The sequence below is a fragment of the Montipora foliosa genome, chromosome 9, assembly GCF_036669935.1.
Source record: "Montipora foliosa isolate CH-2021 chromosome 9, ASM3666993v2, whole genome shotgun sequence".
NCBI lineage: Eukaryota > Metazoa > Cnidaria > Anthozoa > Scleractinia > Acroporidae > Montipora > Montipora foliosa.
The window spans coordinates 35,101,572-35,121,571 of record NC_090877.1 but is presented as its reverse complement, the minus strand read 5'-3'; the positions used below and the strand labels follow the sequence as shown (position 1 = coordinate 35,121,571).

The 20,000-nt window shown below is 38.8% G+C and overlaps 1 protein-coding gene across 1 annotated transcript in view; it reads left to right on the top strand.

Moving 5' to 3' along the window:
- The window catches only part of LOC137969410 (AP-2 complex subunit alpha-2-like), a 33,024-nt gene that overhangs the window by 5,398 nt on the left and 7,626 nt on the right, over positions 1–20,000 (top strand). The window contains exons 5-23 of the mRNA XM_068815629.1: positions 1–70; positions 3,394–3,502; positions 3,969–4,030; positions 6,076–6,164; positions 7,371–7,442; positions 7,879–7,975; positions 8,158–8,295; positions 8,403–8,510; positions 8,820–8,992; positions 9,131–9,260; positions 9,494–9,595; positions 10,687–10,863; positions 11,106–11,136; positions 12,936–13,101; positions 13,825–13,907; positions 14,002–14,091; positions 16,076–16,199; positions 18,011–18,127; positions 19,970–20,000. The exon at positions 1–70 is cut by the window's left edge and continues 32 nt beyond it; the exon at positions 19,970–20,000 is cut by the window's right edge and continues 39 nt beyond it. Of these exons, the coding sequence (XP_068671730.1) occupies positions 1–70; positions 3,394–3,502; positions 3,969–4,030; positions 6,076–6,164; positions 7,371–7,442; positions 7,879–7,975; positions 8,158–8,295; positions 8,403–8,510; positions 8,820–8,992; positions 9,131–9,260; positions 9,494–9,595; positions 10,687–10,863; positions 11,106–11,136; positions 12,936–13,101; positions 13,825–13,907; positions 14,002–14,091; positions 16,076–16,199; positions 18,011–18,127; positions 19,970–20,000 (1,969 nt within the window). The remainder of the gene's footprint in view (positions 71–3,393; positions 3,503–3,968; positions 4,031–6,075; positions 6,165–7,370; positions 7,443–7,878; positions 7,976–8,157; positions 8,296–8,402; positions 8,511–8,819; positions 8,993–9,130; positions 9,261–9,493; positions 9,596–10,686; positions 10,864–11,105; positions 11,137–12,935; positions 13,102–13,824; positions 13,908–14,001; positions 14,092–16,075; positions 16,200–18,010; positions 18,128–19,969) is intronic.

Below are 20,000 nucleotides of genomic sequence, written 5' to 3'. Positions count from 1 at the left end.
AGGTGTTGTCCATCACTATGCTGATGATTACAAAGGATGTGTCCAACTAGCAGTGTCAAGACTAAGTAGGGTAAGTGTTTGTGATCCACTAATGTAATAATAATTATTAGTAGTATCACCCAACTAGTGGACTAACGCAAATATCCTGCATTCTGATTGGCTACGCTACTAGAGGACTATTAGCAATAGTCCTTGAGTAGGGAAAAGCGTGAGACGTGTTGTTTGGTTTTATTCCCAAACAAGTATTTCTTTAACTTGCACTTGCTAACTTTATTATTGCCTTTTCTGGCCAACTAGTTGGGTGATACTAAAACAATTCTTCACTCATGGGCTATTGACCTGTAGCCCTCGTGGGCGAAGGGTCTAATTGGTAATTAATCCATACAAGGTTTGCACAAAGGTTCTGAATCAGTTGAGGTGGGTCCAATGCTTGCTTGCTTCTTCTTACGTTTATGAAATCGTCAGATTTTTCTTAGAAGGGGAACAACTTTTTCACCCAATACGTTTTTGGCAGTTAGTTTTTATTAAAACAATAGAGTTTATGTTTACAGGTTTATGTTTTGGGCCATACTCAGAATCATTTTACGACAAGGGCTAAAATAAAATGAGATCTGAGAAGGGCCCAAAACATATGTATGCAGAGATGTATCCAGAGTGCGTCATTGCGTCCTGGGACGCACTCGTTTTCGTTTTGGACGCATAGATTATGGAACAAATGGTCCAATTGGACGCAGAAAAAAATCGAATGTACGTTTATGCAAATTACAAACGCCGGGAAAAACATGCGAAAGGCGTATTTCCCAAGAAAATTGAACATTCCCATTTCTCACAACGGAGAAATGATCGAGTTCCTTAAATTTCAAGGTAAGCTGTTCTTTACGGATTTTTGTAGTCGAATAATTTCATTTATCAACCATTATGTCCAGCTTCAGGAGTTCAGTTTTGAGTTCGCACGTGTTGCGTGACATGATCTGAGCTGTTTGTTAGGCGAGACAATCGGCGACACTTTCGATCTGCCGCCGGTGATAATAAAACATTTCAGTCGAAGTTCAGTTTATTGCATGCTTTTCAAGTGAATTTCAAGCATTAGTTCGCTTATCATGAGCGAAATGACAGAGAATCCAATGGCGAAGTATGTTAAATTTTTGTTTTGTGCGACCCTGTTGATATTAACTCCGGGCGCGCACGTGTCATCGTCTCGGTTCTTGTCTTGCACAGAATTTTTCTGTTTGCAAATTATGCAACTTTTCTTCGGAGTTAGTGTTAAAATTAACATCTTGAACATGAAACTTGAATGTATTCAATCACTCGATTATTAACATTGGCCATGGCGAAGTCAAGGCCTCACGGGCTGACGATGAACTGTGTATCGATCGCTTACATTTGTTTACTCTTTTGTTCCTAAATTACACCTCAAGTGTAGTTAAAATAAATAATGCTCTTTTACGGAAAATTGAGATTCAGTTCTGTTTTTTTTTTTTGCTGTGGAGATCTAGATAGTTTATCAACTGGAGCCAACAGTTCCTACAGCATATGGATTCCTCAAGACGTTTTCAGATGTGATCGATGGAGCTTTGACAGCCCATATATTTTGATTGATGAATCAATAGGCACAACATTTTCAAAGAAATTGATCATTTTAAGTACATATTCGTTGGGAGGGATAAGACTTTATATTTGTGCAAGGGTACTGCAGCAGCAATTAAGAGGCAAATTATAGATCGCATATTAATTCTTGAATATTAATTAGCTGGAGCCCCAAAATTTTGCAATGGACCCCCAAATTTTTCAAAAAGGGGTCCAGAGGACCCCCAAATTTGAAAACCTGGATACATCTCTGTATATGCCCAAGATCATGAACTGTATCACTAACTTCTTACTAACCGAGCGTGAGAGCCGTACTGGGGAATATTGGCCCGAGGTCGTGGCAGTACGGACCGAGTGCAGCGAGGTCCATACAAAAACAACCGAGGGCCAATATTCCCAGTATGGTCCCGAGCAAGTGAGGTTAGTAAGTAGTTTATTATATGGCTTTTTAATTACCTTTTGCTTTGTTTTTGCAAGCCCGTAATCGGCCCATGGGCATTACGGGAGAATAATGCCTTACAATTCAGTCACAATTAGCCAATCAGAGCACGCGTTATATCGGCTACAAACACAGGCCATATAATACCGGTAATATTAATTATTGTCACTTTGGAGGCCATTGAGAAAAAAAAAATTCAAAAAAGACAGCAAAACAGTCTGATCAATCATGCGAGTGTTAAGACGTTGAATGGCTTTTATTTTCCGTCAATGAAAATACACCATCAAGGGGAGCTACAACAAGTTGCAAAAATAGTGGAGACACTTCACCTTCTTGGGGTGTTATTAATTTACCTATTATCTCTCACACTGCAGCCCCCCTCCCTCCCTTATCAGTGTTGCTAGCAAGACAAAAAAATTGTTGCAAACTTAAACAGTCAACATTTAAAGGGGAAGAGGGGAAGGGAAGTGGAAAAGGTTTAAATTCTAGATACGGTGGCTATTGGAAGCTGGAAAAGGTGTTTTTTAATGAAAGTGTCTCAACAATTTTGCAACTTGTTGTAGCTCGAAGTTACAAAATCTTGCCGTTATTTTGAACAACCCACAAAAGTTGATATTGGCAGTTATGTGAATATCGTAAAAAACTGTTGTATCAGCTGCATCTTTTTGCCAAAATATTGGGCTCGAAATCCTGGGTGCAGCTTATATGTGAGACCATTGAAGATTAAACATGTTCTTCAATCGATCACTTCAACACAGTCTAATCTCTCCACCGTGTGCAAGAAAACAGTGAACTCACGAGGCAAATGACTGGCTGTTTTGTTGCCCTTCATTACTGCAGTCCATGGGTAAACTCTCAGTTTAGCGACACGTTTTTTCTCCAATCGATGGCTTCCATAAACATGACATACACACACAGACCAGACTGTAAATAACTTCATGGTTACTAAGCATGTAACGTATTATATTGTTCCCTACGCTTTATTTTTTGCCAAATTTCATCATTTTTAATTCAACTTTGGGCTCTAACAATGAAGGCAAGTGTTGTCAGTCCCAAGAATTAAGAAATGCAAGTAAAGATAAGCTTTTAAAAGGTATTTTAAGAGTTGATTATCTTCTTAAGTTTGCCGCAAATACACAGCATTAGATTTCGGCAAGCTAATCATGATTAAACAAACAACTTTTTTTGCAATAGTTTTTATGTTAGTTTGTTAAGTATCAAATCTGTTGGTGAATTTGGCCTCCAGACGTGGGCTTTGAACCCCACCCTTTTTTGACAGTATTTACCCCCACTATCTGCGAGGTACATGTAGAAACAATCTCAAGTAGCAGTTTTAAATGGTCCTAACTTTACTAACTTTTCAACAGATTGTGACATCATCATACACAGACCTCCAAGATTACACTTATTACTTTGTTCCAGCACCATGGCTGTGTGTCAAACTGCTTAAACTTTTGCAGCTGTATCCTTCACCAGGTTGGAAATCCATCCTATCTTGTAGCACAATGTATTGGTTTTTTTTTTCTTTTAATGGAATTTTGACTTTTGATTTTTCAAGATATTGCATTTGTACCATCCACCAGATTGGAAATTGAGCTTATCTTGCATTGTGTTGTGTTCCATGACTTGTTTGGATGCCATTAATGAAAAGGCACTAAATTTACAATGTTTTTCCAATGTGTAAAATAGTACCCTAAGCCTGGAGATCTGTGTCAAATTGAAAAGAATTCTGACTTGTTGTTGAATAGGGCTTGGTGGGATAATCTCCACAAACAGGGGAATAATAAAACAGTCTTAAGGTTTGTATGCTGTGCATGTGAAGAAGACGGAACAAGAGATGTTTGTTTTTTGTCTCAAATGATTGCTCAGTAATTTGCATGGATAAAACATAATGCTGTGAACAGTTTCATTTTTCCCCTGAATTCACTTTCTCTGACTTCAGATGATCCAGCCATCCATGCACGATTAAATGAATGTCTTGAAACCATTTTGAACAAAGCACAGGTAATTAAATCTAGAGCATTGTATAAACAGATCCACCATAATATCCCTCTCTTTTCCATAAAATTTAATTAGGGGATTCAATTATTATTGACCAGTCATACGGTAATTCTTTTAATGTTTATATTTCACATGAAGTATCATCCTATTATCTTATTTTATAGAGTGTTCTGACTGAGACATTACAGTACAGCTGTAGATCAACTTTATTACTCTCTGACAAAGATAAATTTAAAATTAATCCTATAGTTGGGAAGAAAAAGAAGCACTAAGGTAGCTTTGTCTGATATATACATGTACATGTATTCATGTTGTTTGAAGTTTGGGTAATTGTTATGGCTTGCAAGGATGGCACAGTGGTGAGAGCACTCGCCTCCCACCAATGTCGCCTGGGTTTAATTCCCAGACTCTGCATCATATGTGGGTTGAGTTTGTTGGTTCTCTACTCTGCATTGAGAGGTTTTCTCCAGGAACTCTGGTTTCTTCTCTCCTCAAAAACCAACATTTGACTTGTAGTAGTTTATCGATGGATCGTGCGTGGAATTAAAGGGAGATTTTACAGTCAAGCTTTGTCATGCGTGACCAGTATCCACAAATTAACTCGGAGCTTCTGAGATTTGAATGGAATCTTGCAGATTTTTCTGAAAGTTGCTATGAAAAATGCACAATAACTGAACATTAATTCATCAAATGCTTGAAATAGTTTTCACTTTTCAAACACCGTTTATTTTATAATAAAACGAAAGTTTATAGTTAGCTATTTTCAATAATATTATATCTTGGAAAATATCCATGAATCATAAGTAAGTGTGATAAAAGAAGTGAAAATAAACCAGAAGACTAAAAAACAGAGCTGTTTTACAGGTTAATTAAGGTCTTTTGTTTCAAACATGTCCAAATTGTTACTTTGCGTGACTCCATGATACAAAGCTGTTTGGTTGCAAAAAATGTCTATCCCTATGAATCTCAGAAGTTTGAGCATTTCAAGTGCATTAGGAGATGTGTCCATACTCATGCATTTTATCTCGGGAGCGAAAAGTACCAGTAAGTGCTCTCACCACAAAGTGAGCTCCAGATGTTTTTGTTGATTGCCAGCAGACATATTGGTGGGTTGGTGTGTCCATACAAAATGGACAAATAACTCGAAAACATTTTTTGGATGTGTGACGGTCAAGGCTTCTGTGTAATGAGCAATTTGAGGGTTGTCCAATACTCACAAATAGACTCCGTTGGTGTTAGTGGTGATTCTAATGGTTCTATTGGTGAAAGCGAACATCTTTTGTGTGGTTGGCTTATAGAAAGAGGAATATTCATAACTATTAGCGCGTTTCTACTTGGTGTAATTTAAGCGAACTTGTTTTTCACCAATAACACCATTGGAATGAAATTTTCTATCGATATCAATCCTACCATTCGTACCAATGGACCATCGGTTTGACGAGACGAATCGTATCTGTTTGGGTATATTGGACATGTATGAGCAATTTGGTCTGACTGTGCATCTTAAATCCTCCATTCGCTTAGAACTACAATTCCTTGCGCCTTTGACCATAATCCTTTGCATTTCGAAGTAAAAAATGTGTTCTTCTCCCGATTACAGAGCTGCCTTGTTCGTTTGCTTCAGGCTCACTCACTGCGGCAGCAATGAGGAAGAAGCATCCTTTTGGCCTTGTTTTATTCTAGGTGCATTACCATGGTAACAACCTGCAGAACACATTGACTGTCAAAGTGTTAGCTTCTAGGCAAAAACTGCATAAATATGGCAGAAATGGCAGTATAAGTGCTTAAAAACTGTATACAGTCACCTTAAGAAATTTCGCCCCAATTGCAGTCAAATTTCATCCTAAAGATGTATTAGGGTAGGTTGTGGCTAGATTTTGCTATTTTGTGTGGCTGATTTCTGTGGTTTGCTAACTCTTTACTGTCCAGGTCATTCCTTTTAAGGACTTGTACAGAAAATGAGATGATACTCATGCTTATAATATTCACCCTGGCCTGTCATTTTTGAAAAAAAGAAAAAACTTGAACTAATCCTGATCCTTCCATAGGAGCCACCAAAATCCAAGAAAGTCCAGCACTCAAATGCAAGAAATGCTGTACTTTTTGAAGCTATAAACCAGATTATTCACATGGATAGGTATGGAGTATAATAGTTGTATCATTTGGTACGCCATTTTTTTCAACTAAATACATGTACCTTAAACACCAGCCAGTAAACCAAAGCCCATATTAAGAGCTGTTGGAAGAAAGATATTAATTTAAAAAAAATGGCATGTCCAGGACAAAAAGTTATTAATTTTAGTGGTTTCCAACAAGCTAACCAGTAGTTTAACCCATTGACCTCTGGGGGTTCCCCATTAACGAGTAAATTGGTCTGGCGTCAGACAGAGTAAAATACTAAGTCTGGCCGGTTTAAGCCAGTTTGGGTGTTAAAGGGTTAAACTGTGGGGAAATACAGTGTACATCTAAGTGAAGTCATTGTCAAAGCTGTATCTTCACTGTAGATTCACTGTAAGAGTCAGTTAAAGGTTCATTAATTTTGAACAAGAATCTCACTCACAACTCTACTGATGCTTTATGACCCTTGAAAATCAAAAGAAATGAAACCAGAGATTAGTAGCTTACATTTAGTCTTCATTCTAGCTTACTTTGAAAAAGCCAACTGATATGAAGGAAAATAGTTCTTTGATGGAATGGGGTATTATTCTTTTGTGACATCAACTCTGTAGAAAAGGGCATTGAAACTCAAAATTACAAATAATAATTATGTCATACAGCAGGTGTAGTAAAGGATTTTTGATTCCATGAGAATAGCCAATGGCCAATTCCTACACTTTTGGTGTTGACAGAAGATTGGATTATTGTTTGACTACATTTTAAATAATTTAAAAATTGGAAAGTGAAATTATTTCAATTTTGTCAAGTAAATTGGGCTTGATTTATCAGACTTTATGAACTGCACTCCAGATTATCTTGTGCAGAAGGTACTGTACACATAAGTCACATCCCTGAAGTGAGAAAACAACTGTGACTAAGGGCGCGTTCGATTGACCTTATTCCGGAATAAGAATACGTGAAGTGATGATTTAAAATGGAAGGTCTGGCGTTTTGAAGCAACAAGGATGATAACGATATGTTTAAAATAGCATTTTAGCAAGTGTTTGACAATTTTCATGTGTTTTTCACACTTCTATTCCATGTATTCCTATTCCGGAATATGGACAATCGAATGCACCCTAAGATTCTTCTGTTTTGGTCCTTTTTAGTGTCCAACTTTTTTTTAGATGATATCATAGAAAGTAAATGAATATTTCTGTTGTTTTTGTTTTTTTTTTTTTCACAGTGAACAAAGTTTGCTGATCAGAGGGTGTAACCAGCTGGGTCAGTTTTTGACACACAGGGAAACCAACCTTAGGTATGTTCACTACTTTGGTTCAAATTTTGGCAAAATGGAATTTAAAGTGACTGCGCTTTCTTTGATGAATCAGTGAAATTTGACAAAGACAAAGAGGCTAAGAACGATCAGAGGCAACCTGAAGGCTCCTTTTTCAATAGCTTCTACCACATGTCATCCTGGTAAAGTTGAGTGCCACTCCTATCCTATTTCATGCACAACTTGTCCCCAGTAATACTGGTACTCATTTTACCCACCTCAAATGGATAGAAAGCTGAGTGAACTTTGGAGCGTATGGACAGACAGGAAGGTTGGGATGCAGTCTGAAAGCAATATCCACTATACTACATGTACACCACAGTACTAAACACTCTAGGAATTGTTGGATGTATACTTATTAAAAGTGGTCTGTTGTGATAACTAATGATTATTATCTTCCTAAATATTTAATTTACAGATATCTTGCTTTAGAAGGTCTTTGTTTAATGTCCAACTCCGAGTTCTCAGCTGATGCTGTCAGAAAACATCAAGAGACTGTTGTTTCAGCACTGAAGGTGAATTTATCTCGTTGTTTACATTTTCCTGTTGCTAAACATACATTAAATTCATTTCCAAAGAAGTACATGCAGTCAGTTTTCCAGATAAAGACCAAAGGATGCCTCCGATCAGTGGATCTGGCTAATGATTGAAACCCCTACAAGTTCAATAATTATTGTTTATTGTTCTTGATTTGTAGACTGAACGTGATGTCAGTGTGCGCCAGAGAGCAGTTGATCTTCTTTATGCTATGTGTGATAAGAACAACGCTGAAGAGATAGTGTCAGAAATGTTGACGTACTTGGAAACAGCTGATTATTCCATCAAGGAGGAAATGGTAATGAATAACGTAGAAACATTGTTTGAATGTTTTAGATTCTGAAGCAAAATTCAACTAATAAATTTTCACATTGTGTTTACTGGCTCTGAACAATTTTCCTTCAGGTACTAAAAGTTGCAATACTTGCTGAGAAGTTTGCCACTGACTACTCCTGGTACATGGACACCATCCTAACACTAATCAGAAATGCAGGGGATTATGTCAGCGAAGAAGTATGTAGCGGAAGCCAAGTCTTGCTTGCGTGACAGTGAATTAAAGGGCAGCATGAAGTAACCATTATAAGTGAATTAAGTTCCTATTTTGCAGAACTAGATCCCACAATTAACTGTAGCAAGTTTAATAATATAGTGGAAAATTGAGGGCAGCTGGGCGAGAGTAGGAGAGGGAATTCAAAAAAAAAAATTGTATTACTGGTACGTACAATCATGTTAGGCCTCGTTAAATGCAGCTTCAAGTTAAGCAACAATAATGTGTCCATCAATAATATTGTCGACACTAACTAGTTTGAACTTGCTGTGTAGGTATGGTATCGTGTGATCCAGATTGTCATAAACAGGGATGATATCCAAGGCTATGCAGCTAAGACAGTGTTTGAGGCCCTGCAGTCACCATCGTGCCATGAGAATATGGTGAAAGTCGGTGGTTACATCTTAGGAGAGTTTGGAAATCTTATCGCTGGTGATCCACGCTCGAGGTAAAGCAACTGCCTCTTTGAATAATGACCTATGGTATGGGTGAAATTCTTCTTTTTAAATCATGTATTCATTATAATAGCAACCTACTCATGTTGGTGCTTTTTAATTTTTTTTTTTTTTTTGCCTCCCTTGACCAGTCCAATGGTCCAGTTCCAGCTTCTTCATAGCAAGTTCCCATTGTGTTGTTCTTCAACAAGAGGTTTACTGATGTCAACATATGTCAAGTTTATTAACCTTTTCCCAGAGATCAAGGGACACATTCAAGAGGTTAGACCATTGTCTCTAGCTACAGCACATACCCAAAAGCTTATACTGTACATGTAGTTTATACAGTTTAAAGTCACACAACACATGTTTTGTCCAATCCTTCGTGTCAGTCTTAAAGCTAATGGGAAGGTCCTGCTGCAAGGATATAAGAAATGGCCGCAACAAGTTTATTCATCACCTGTATGCCTACTGAGCTTGTTTGTTAACTAACAAGTTTTGCTTTGCCTCAACAGATTTTGCGAAGTGATTCTAACCTCAAGAATTCGGATGCAGAAATTCAGCAGAGAGCTTTGGAATACTTGAAACTTAGTACTGTTGCATCCCCTGATGTATTGGTGAGTTTCTATTGACCTTGATTCTTTTGCTGTTCTTAATGCTTATAATTATGTGCAAGTTTCTTTCCACTCTTGTTTACAAGTGTAAATGTCTGTAATTAACTACCGGTAATTTTGAACAATTGATGTGAAATACAAGGTAACATAGTACGGCATTTCCCAATAGTTTAGGATGCGTCTTATAGCTGAAGATTTAGGTGTGATTTTCAATGTTATGTAAACTTGACAGAAACAAGATTGAACGTTAATGGTGCATCTTGTAACCGAGTAGCCTTATAACCAAAAAAAAAAGATACACTTAATTATAACTTATAACTTAACAGTCATTCTACCACCTGAACATCCTAAGAAAGTGACACTTCAAGTAGGTGAATACTTTATTTCTTTGCTTCTAGACCTTCCTGACACTTTTTCAACAATGAACAGCATTTTTATACTAGGATTGGGAAAAATGAAAACGACTTCGAATTTGGTTTTCTTAAGCTCGGGCTAAAGTGTTTTAAAGTAACCCGCATCACACAGTTTTTAATCTAACTCCTTACCCTGTCACTGAGAAGGGCTAAAAGTCTCACTACCAGGGGCTAGAATGCTGGTCAGACGTGGATTCAATCGCAGGCCATCGGCTTAGTGCTACTCTTGCTTCAGACACCCGGGGCCTGTTTCTCAAAAGTCCCAAAAACTTTTCAGGCCCAAAAAGCCATTTTTGAAATTGCCAACCGCTTATTTTGGAAGGCCGATCTTTTAACATGTTTCCAAGGTAACAAAAAGTAAACTGACTGTGAAGTTTGATGACTAAAATCCTCTCCGTTCTTGAGATACAAAGGGGATTGTGACACTCGAAAATGGCCCCTAAAGTTTCGGGACTCTCGAGAAATGAGCCCCTGGCCCTGTTTTTGCGGTGAGCTGTACCTGTTACTGTCTGAATGATCACTGATTCCAGTTCAAGTTGGTCCTAGATAAGAGATACAAACCCTTTGTTTATGGAGGGTTTGGAATGCTGTTTTATTTCTCAGGGGAGGGTTGGGCTGGTACATGTACTGTTGGTCTGATTTAAACTCATTGAAGTGACAATCTCCGAATATTCTTGACAGGCTACTGTGCTTGAAGAAATGCCACCTTTTCCAGAAAGAGAATCATCCATCTTGGCTAAGTTGAAGAAGAAGAAACAAGAGAAGACTGGAATAGTCGAGAAGGAAGAAAAGGCTGAACCTGCTGAAAAACCAACAACAAATGGACAAGTTCCAGTGGCAAATGAAGTGCCTGTGCATGTATGTTATCGACTTTACTTTTCATATGTTGCCTTTGTGTGATCTGATTCATCTTGAGCTTTAAGAAATAATTATGCTCTTTAATATTGTAAATATACAACAATGCCTGCCAGCTATCTTCATTTTATTTTCCAACCCTATGCATGAGCTTGTTTGCTGTAATACCTTTCTGAAAATGTCAATTAATTTTAATACAGATATTTATTCCTAGTAATTATTGATTTCATCTTTCCTTTTTACAGCTCCCTCCTTCAAATCCTGCATTACAAGCAGGTATGTAATGCATACGTTTTCTTAAGGGTTCAGTGCTATTGTGTGAATTGGTGAAAGTGACTAATTTCAAAATGTAATCAACTCATGTTGTACCATGTTTGCATAATATTGCTTGATGCTTGCTGAGAGGCTGAAAAATCTTGCCTGGCCTTCTTGGCATTATGTTAATTGCTTGGTAAAGTGCAAAGGGATGAATCAAAAAGAAAATCAAGCATCTGGTAGGTTGCTGCCTTATCATCATGAATCATACTTTATTCTTATTAAGCAAGTCGGAGGTCTGCGTGAGAGAATCGTTACCGAGGTCGCCAGTACAGACTGAATGGTGATGTCTGTATCAGAGAGTGCCAGTGACCTACAATCGTAGACAAAACCGTTACGAAGATTAGCACTTTTGACGTCTTCTTTGCTTCTCTCCTAACCCCCCTGATTCATTGTTGTGTAAGACTGAACGGTTTTAAAAGGAAATCGTTGTTCCCTTCCAACATTGAATGTGTGGGGGAGGGGGGAAGGGGAGCTATATAAGAGAAGGAGAAACTATTTCTTGTGGGCCTTAACAGAACCGGGTTGAAATCCAGCTCTTGTGAAGTTCATTTACATAACCTTCCCAACTCGATGATTGTAGCTTGGTTAGTAAGATGTTGATTGTATGGCCAAACGAAGAATGACAGAAAATTCACTGAAAGGCGCTTAATGTACACGGCCATGTTGTTTATGAACGGTGATGAAACATTTGGACAAATGCTAGAGCTCTATGGCAAGTGTGTTCTTGAACTCGCAAAATTTCTTTCATGTTTTAAGTCGCTGCGCTTGTGGAAACGTCTAAATTTTTACTTCATTTTTGCTCCAGGCTTCCCTTGCTGCACTCAAATTTGCCGACAAGTGCTCGTTCTCTTTGCTCGTTCTCTGTGCTCGTTCTCTGTGCTCGTTGTTGAGGTTTACAGTTCTACTTGCACCTCCCTTTTTTTAATGGTTAATAGGAACAAGCCAATTTTTCCGGTTTTTGTTTGTTTTCAAATTTTTGAGGAACGTTTTTTCCACCAGAACAGTTTAGAATCTTGGCGTGGTGGAAAAGTCGAGACCACGGACAATATAGATTTTATTCGTGTAGTTAGAAGGGTTAGTGCTACTCCTTGAAGTCCTCGAAAAGCCCTGGAATTTTAATTTGGACTTCAAGGCGCTTGAAAAGCCCTTGAAAAAAAGGATTTGGTGGGAAACTGCTTGAAAACTCCTTGAATTTTTGCTTGGGTGAAAATTGTTGAGATTGCACCATGCTAAGTTAAAGAAACATTTCAAAATTGAGCCCAAATTTTACTATTGGAGAAAGATTAAATGCAAAAAATAAAATGTCCGTGTGTGCACTTAACTCACAGGACTGAGTTAGTTGTTTTCATTCGTCTTGATTCACGCCATATGAAGTGTACCACTGACCATTGGGACAATTTGTATCAGCACCTAGAAAAACGACCTAGCTCATCAGTAGTCCTTCTTGTTCAATGGTTGGATCACCCAGTTGTTGTTGTGGAGGTCATAGGTTCATTTCCTTCCTGGTACCCTGATTTTCTCTTTTGTCGCTTTGTTCCTTGGCCAAGGAACTACAATTTCTTCTTTCACAAGGGTACATCATCTTCATCGTTATCACCTTGAATAGTTCCAGTTCTGAGGTGCTTTCCCTGGCAGAGTTTTGGCTGGCTGCTTGTGTTTGTTTTGAGTTACCGTTAGCCTTTCGTGATTGTCTGCATCTGTTCTGGTGGAATTACTTTGGTTTTACAGCACTCAATCGAAAACTTGACCTTTTTCAGATCTCATTGGCACAGGAAATGCTCCTTTCGTAAACAACTTTGCAGCTTCAGATACTGCGGGTGGAGGGCTTCTTGTCGACGTGTTTGACATCCCAGCAGCAACACCAGCGCCAGTGATAGGGGGTATTCCGACCATTAACCCTGGAACAGAGGAGAATCTTAAAAAGTAAGATTTGATTATTTTACGGCCCCCAACCTCAATTTTTTTTTCTTGCCGAGATATATCCATTCATCCATTGTGAAATAAAAAAAAGAAAAAAGGAAAGGAAATTTATGAAGTGTCTAGTCTTCTAGCGCTGGAGCACTAATTGGAGACACTGTAAACTTACTGAAATCAAATGTTGGTTTTTGAGGAGAGGGAATATCCGGAGTACCCGGAGAAAAACCTTTCGGAGCAAAATAAAGAACCAATAAACGACTCCAAGTCTGGGAATCGAACTTGCTTTCGTTTTGTCTTCAAAATCTCAGTTTTAATGTTTCATAAAATTTGATAAAACCATAGGTTGTTTGTCTTACTGCGAAGTTAGTGCGAGACTTGGGCCTCTTCCTGTGGTGACGTAAAAAACGCCTATTCATTGCAAAAATTCTTTTAAAACTGGAATGGAAAATCGATTTGTGATTGTGTGCCAATTTTGTAAACTCGTGTGGCCTTTTAGAAGCAAAATCGAAAGACAACGTAAAATACATATCTTGTGATGATAAAATTTGACTTTTTGCAAAATAAAAAATGTTGAGGTTACGGCTCATTAGCAGATATGGTTTCGTTGTTTGTGTTCTGTTTTAACTGGGAGTATCTTTAAACAGGTAGTGTCAGTTTGGACTGACATTCTGAAGTGTATGCGTTTTTGGTAGTGGATTCCTCCTCTGAATACGCATTATTTTTTGGCAGATTTGTGTTCAAAAACACTGGCGTTTTGTTTGAAAACGACATTCTCCAAGTTGGAATCAAATCAGAATTTAGCGACACAAAGGGTAAGTCTTGTCACTTTGTGTTGCGGTGGCAGTATTCACTTTTGTCTCCATGAACCAATTTGAAGTTTCACCTTATCATTTTATCTTTCAATAGGAGCCATTGGTATATTTTATGGCAACAAGACGTCTTCACAATTTGTTAATTTCTCCTCCACTGTTCACAGTCCTGATGATCTCAATACTCATATCCTTTTACATGCCAGATCAATCTCGTTTCCTGTCTCTCTCTTCTCTGCCTCTTTTGTCGTTGAGGAGAGAGACAAAGGAGGCAGAAAATAGAGACCCTGGAAACGAGGTTGGTTCGGAAAGATAATTGATGATTTATCAATTTGTTAAGAAGACATTGCGTCACGCAATGTCACACAATGTCTTCTTAACATTTCTTGGCTTTTGCGAGTGCGCGCCCAATAATCACGCGTCATGCGAAAGTCACAAAGTTTTCTTTACAACCCATAATTTTGTGGTGTTCTCGTAACCTTAGTCGTCGTCCTTGACGTTAAAACAGGGACGAGTCGTTATGGACGAAAACGTCACGTCAAGATATAACTTTACTCCATCGAAAGTCTTTCGCGATCACTGCATCTCATTCACGTCGTACAACCCCGTAAGAGCGGTCTCAGAGTAAGATATGTCCGTAGCCCATTTCCGAGTTGCTACATGCCTCAAATGGAGCCCTGGGCCCGGTTGTTCGAAAGCCGATTAACTTAATCCAGGATTAGCGTAAACTATTGTTTCATGTTTTCAACTTTTTGGTGAAAGTTTCTTTTGCTTATTTTTGTGTTTCAAGATTCACTTCTTCTTATGTAAAGTTTTGCCGAATATCAGCGTTGAACAGCATTTGGGAATAGGGAAATGAACTCCTTGGTTAATTTTTAATCTGGGATTAGCGTTAATCGGCCTTTGAACAACCGGGCCCTGGTGCACAACCATTGGGTATTCCTATGCAAATCAAACTCATTTCCCTTGCAATAGCCCTTTTCACGTTTAGTTTTTCTCATTTGCATTACAATGCAATCTATCATGTATGTGAGGCAATTTCGAGCTATTTTGTAGTTTTAACCCAAAATTGCCTCGCACCCACGTTAGATTACATTGGAATGCAAATGAGAAAAAACTAACCGTGAAAAGGGCTGTTGTTGAGCTCGAAGACTCATTTCGAAACCGAGACAAACAGCAACTCGGAAATGGCCCATTAAATGCACACCTATTTCAATAAGCGTCACGAAGTGTCCCGTGGCACTTCTCCTTAACTTCAAAACCACGTGTGTCTCGGAGTACAGACAGTCGACGTCACAACGTGTTCCCAAATGATTCCCCTCAAGTAAAGATGCTCTAGTAAACAGCTGCGTTTACCTTAACCAAAAAATATCGCTAACCGTGAGCGTTAACTTATTGTTGAAATAGGTAGCAAAGGCTTGGGTGTGCATCTAATTCGGTCAGAGTACAAAGAGAGATTGAAAGGCTCGCATGGATATGCTCATTGACCACTTTCATAAATGGCGACCAACTTTACATTCTTTTGTATTTATGTTAATTAGACCTACTGCCCTCGTTTTAAAACAAATATTCTTTTGAAATTTGCTCGTCGTAGCGAGGTTAGTAGGGCTTATTAGCATTAAAACAAAAGAGTAATTTATTTGGCACCCATTATGAAAGAGGTCTATGCTGTCACTGAAACCTCAAATTTGGTGATTTCACGTCGTCGTTATGCAAACTACCGCAAAAATACGAGTATTTTTCCCCTTTCAACCAATAATACTATCGTTTATTATAAAATAATTAGGATAGTACGCCCACTCTCATTTGTCAATAGCTGTGTTAAGATGAGAGTATGGAAACACGGCTGAGACATCACACCAATGTAGTCAGACGCGCGTTTTGATTGGCTGGTAGGAAATATGTGCCTGTATCAAGAAAAACTGTTTCAATCAAGAAGTAAAAGTACCCGGTATCAGCATATTCCTTCATTTGTCGAATTATCTTTGAGGAATATTTTATAAAAGCATAACTGTCTCGAATTCTCCAAACTCCCCCTCGTGTTTAGATGAGGCTATGGAAACACAGAAAACGTCCTCTATTGCTTAAATGGCGTTGTCGTTGTCTTCGCCGCTATTGTTTCTAATTCTCCCAACAGCGTCCAGTAGTTATAGTTCCTTGACTCATTTCACGTCTACAAGTCGACACCAATTCTCCGCCCCAAATCGTCGAAGGTGGTGCTCAGATGAAACAGATGATTAATGTAGAGTGCATCATGGAATTCAATGCTCATCCAATCGTAGACCTTCAGTTTAGGTAATTGCACAATGAGCTTCTTGGAATAGATAGGTAATAATAATAATAATAATAATAATAATAATAATAATAATAATAATAATAATAACTTTATTTCAGTGTCAATCTTCTAGCTAGCCTGTAATAGGCTTACTAATCGGGGACACTATCCTACATAAAAAATACAATAATCTTTCGAATTTACAATAATAAAGAACGTATTTAGTAACTAAAACTTATTTAATTAGGATCTATGATTTTATCCGATTATAAAAATTTATATTTAGCAAGTGCATGTGGGACAATTACCATTACAAAAGTCGTTCTCCACCAGGCTACCGAGATCTCTTTTTCTAATATTGACCATGAAGGCCGTTAACGTCTGTCTTTCTCTGTCTCCTGGGCTAAGTTTGGACCAAAGTCGTGGTCTAAAGAACGTCAATGAATGTTTCCCATGCCTGACACTGTTGAATCGTGGGATATAGAAATCAGAATTTCTCAGATGGTAATTAGATGGCGTTTCGCTGAATAAGTCCAGAATATTCTTAGGGAGTAACTTATGCTTGACCTTGAACATAAATATTGCTATATCTTGAAGACGCCTATTATATACGGAAGTCAGATTAGCACGTTTTAATAAGTTGTTGTGTGACAAATTCCAATTACAGAAAACCGCCCTGAGACCTCTTTCGTTCGCGCGTTCCAGTTTCTTTCTATCCGACGCCTTACAAAAATGCCAGACTAGGCTGCAATATGTAAGCTGATTTAATCGCTGTCTTGTAAATCTGAAGTTTAGCTTCGGTAGGGATCAGTTTCCTGAGCCTCATTAAAACACCAATCAGCCTACTTGCTTTTTTACAGGTAGCTGAAATATGTTCTGAGAAATGCAGATCCTTATCTACAGTGACACCTAATAATTTAAGTCCCTCAGTGATGTTAATGAGATGGCCATTTATGTGAAACGTCAGCTGAGATGGCTTGTGTTTACTTCCGATAATCATGGCTTGATATTTGTTCAAGTTGCCAACCAAATGGTTTTCTTTATACCACGACGACATTCGTTCCCCTTCATACTTGATCCTCTCCATAAGGACATTTATGTTACTATGAGCATAATAAAGTTGGTGGTCGTCAGCATACATTGAAAGACTAGATGAACGGTCCAGGTAGTCGAGATCATTTTGGTAAATGTTCCATAAAAACGGTCCCAAATTGTAACCCTAGGGACAGCCCATATTGGTTGGTTTCCAGTCGCTGACCACAGCTCCTAGTTTAGTCCTTCCTTTGCGGTCCATGAAAAAGGAACGCACTAATGTTAGCGATTCGTTAGAGAAGCCGTATGCCTGAAGTTTAGCCAACAATAGAGTTGGATGCATTGTGTCGAAAGCTTTACTCATATCTGTCGATAAAACGTCTACGGTTTTTCCTGTGTCAATAGCTTGTTTCCAGTCTTCAACTAGACGAAACAGAGTTGACTCACAGCTGTACAGCCCACGATAGGCCGACACAAAGGGATCGTGCAGCGATGGGCAAGCTTTCGATTGCGTGAGCAAAACGTTTTGTCCGCGAAAAGAAAAATCCCGTAACCCGACACTAACCCTTGCTCCCCAGGGTGTCCGCTTACGGAAGGTTCGACTGTTCAAGCAAGTGACAAAAGTTGTCACGCGACGTCACCCGTGTTGTTCTCCTCGTGCATGTGGGCGAAACGCGCACGAATGCAGAAGTTGTCTCTTGGATGTTCTCTTACTATTTGTTCGATTCGCTTATAGCTTTTGTCCGCTAATCCTGGAGTTTGACGTTGCCTATTTGTTACTTTTTTTCCTGTTTACTAGTGTGAACGGCATGGGCCAAAGAATTGCTCTTCCTTTGCCCGTGTTTGCGTCCAAGTTTTTTGCACCCACGGACATGAATTCACAGGACTTCTTTTCTAGATGGAAACAATTAGGAAAGTAAGTATTGGTTTCAGCTTGCCATATCGCTCAGGTCTGTCAGCAGAGAGCGTGAAGACTTCCTCTCGAGTAATCAACACAAACGAAGTCTTTCTGTTACCGTCGTTCATTATTTTTCCCAGGTTTCGAGAGATGTAATTGACTACTGCAAAGTGACGGTGTTTTCCCCTTTAATTGGAATTGTTTTAGTTTGCAACAAGAGTCCATCGCTCAAAGAGCAAGATTTAACCAAATTGGATTAATCTCCATCAGCGTCAGAAAAGTGTCAATTTGCGGGAAGTTTTGCGGGAAAATAAACAATTCACCAATTTCGTATCCAATTCAAACCCTTTGAATGCTATATCAGTTGTGGTTACACACACCTTGGGTTTGGGGCCTTTCGGACGGTAAATGGCTTGGGTTTAATTCAGCTCAGGTTTTCATGTTACTCTTTGGGATGCGGTTACACAGTAAAAGACTACCTTAATTAATATAATTAGGGATCTTCGTGTATTGGGTACGTTCTTGCGTTATGATTGGCCGAGCCACCTTAGCGAGCAGATAAACAGTACTTTTCAGTTCAGGAACTGTCATGGGAAGTTCTTTTGTTCTTTTTGATGTATCCATGGAAATAACCCTAGGGCAGTTTCGTTCTAGGGAAAGCGCTTACACACAAAAACGTCCTTGCCCGTGGGCAAACGCTATTTACGAATGGGTGAAAGGGCTATTGTAACCACGACTATTGTAATGCAAATACAACACACAAAGAATCCCGGGCGATCTGAATTGGGTGCAACATTGAATTAGACAATTTTTCTATGATTGTTTATCTTCCCGCAAAACTTGGTTTAAAAATAAACACTTTTCTGACGCTATAGGGGCAAAGCTGATACCAGGTTCTTACTCTTGATTAATGGACTCTTTGAAAGTTCTTTGGCGATTCCTTGGGTGTTGCTTGGTTTCGCTAATGGCTGATAGTGACAATAGTTGCGGTTACACTCGCCTTCTGCCCGAGCTAACCCTGTGGGTAATTGCCTTGGGCTGGGATCGGTTTGGGTTTCCGGTCAGGTTTAGTCCTCCGGTTAAATTGCAAATAATTGCCCAAGGTCAACTTTTGACCTGGCAGTATTTGAAAAAGAAAAAAAGAAAGAAATCGAATTAATGGGTATTTAGAGCAAAGACAAGTAAAATATACTCATTTTGAACTTCGAAAGTTGGCCATGTTTGATACCACGTGTAATGAATTTGGTACGTGCCAGGATATTTGCCGCAATTTCAGCGCAACACCACAAAAATGTACCCAGCATGTGCTGAGGTTTCCGGAATTAATTTTTTTCTTCCACCCGATTGGTTGAACTACTCTTGTGGTTAGATAAACCAAGACTAAACCCTACGACTTGGTTCGGGAAACGTCATGGGTTATTCTTTTGTTCTTTTTCATGTATCCATAGTGATTCCCCATGGGCAGTTTCACTGTGGGAATAGAGGTTACACACAAAACACAGACTTCCCATCGGTAAAGTCTCACTTTCCCGTGGGCAAAAGGTCTAGTGGAACCGCAACTAATGTACAGCAAATTTTTGGTCGAATCAAACCTAATTGCGCCTTGCCAGTACGTCTTTCTCGCTCGTTAGACGCGCCTTCAGATTGTAATTGTTTGGTTTATCCATTGGTTCAGGACTGCGCGAGCACTTGTTGTAACTGGATAAACCGCTCGCAATATTCCTGTCGGTGACGAATTAGATTTCCTGTGCCCAGTTTATACCATACCATATACATGAAATCACTCTGCTATGCCTAACCTTGGTACTGCGAAGTAAAACAAACTCTTTAATTTTTCCTTGTTTTTATTATTTGTCCCAGTCCTGGTCAAGAATGCCAGCAGATCTTTAAG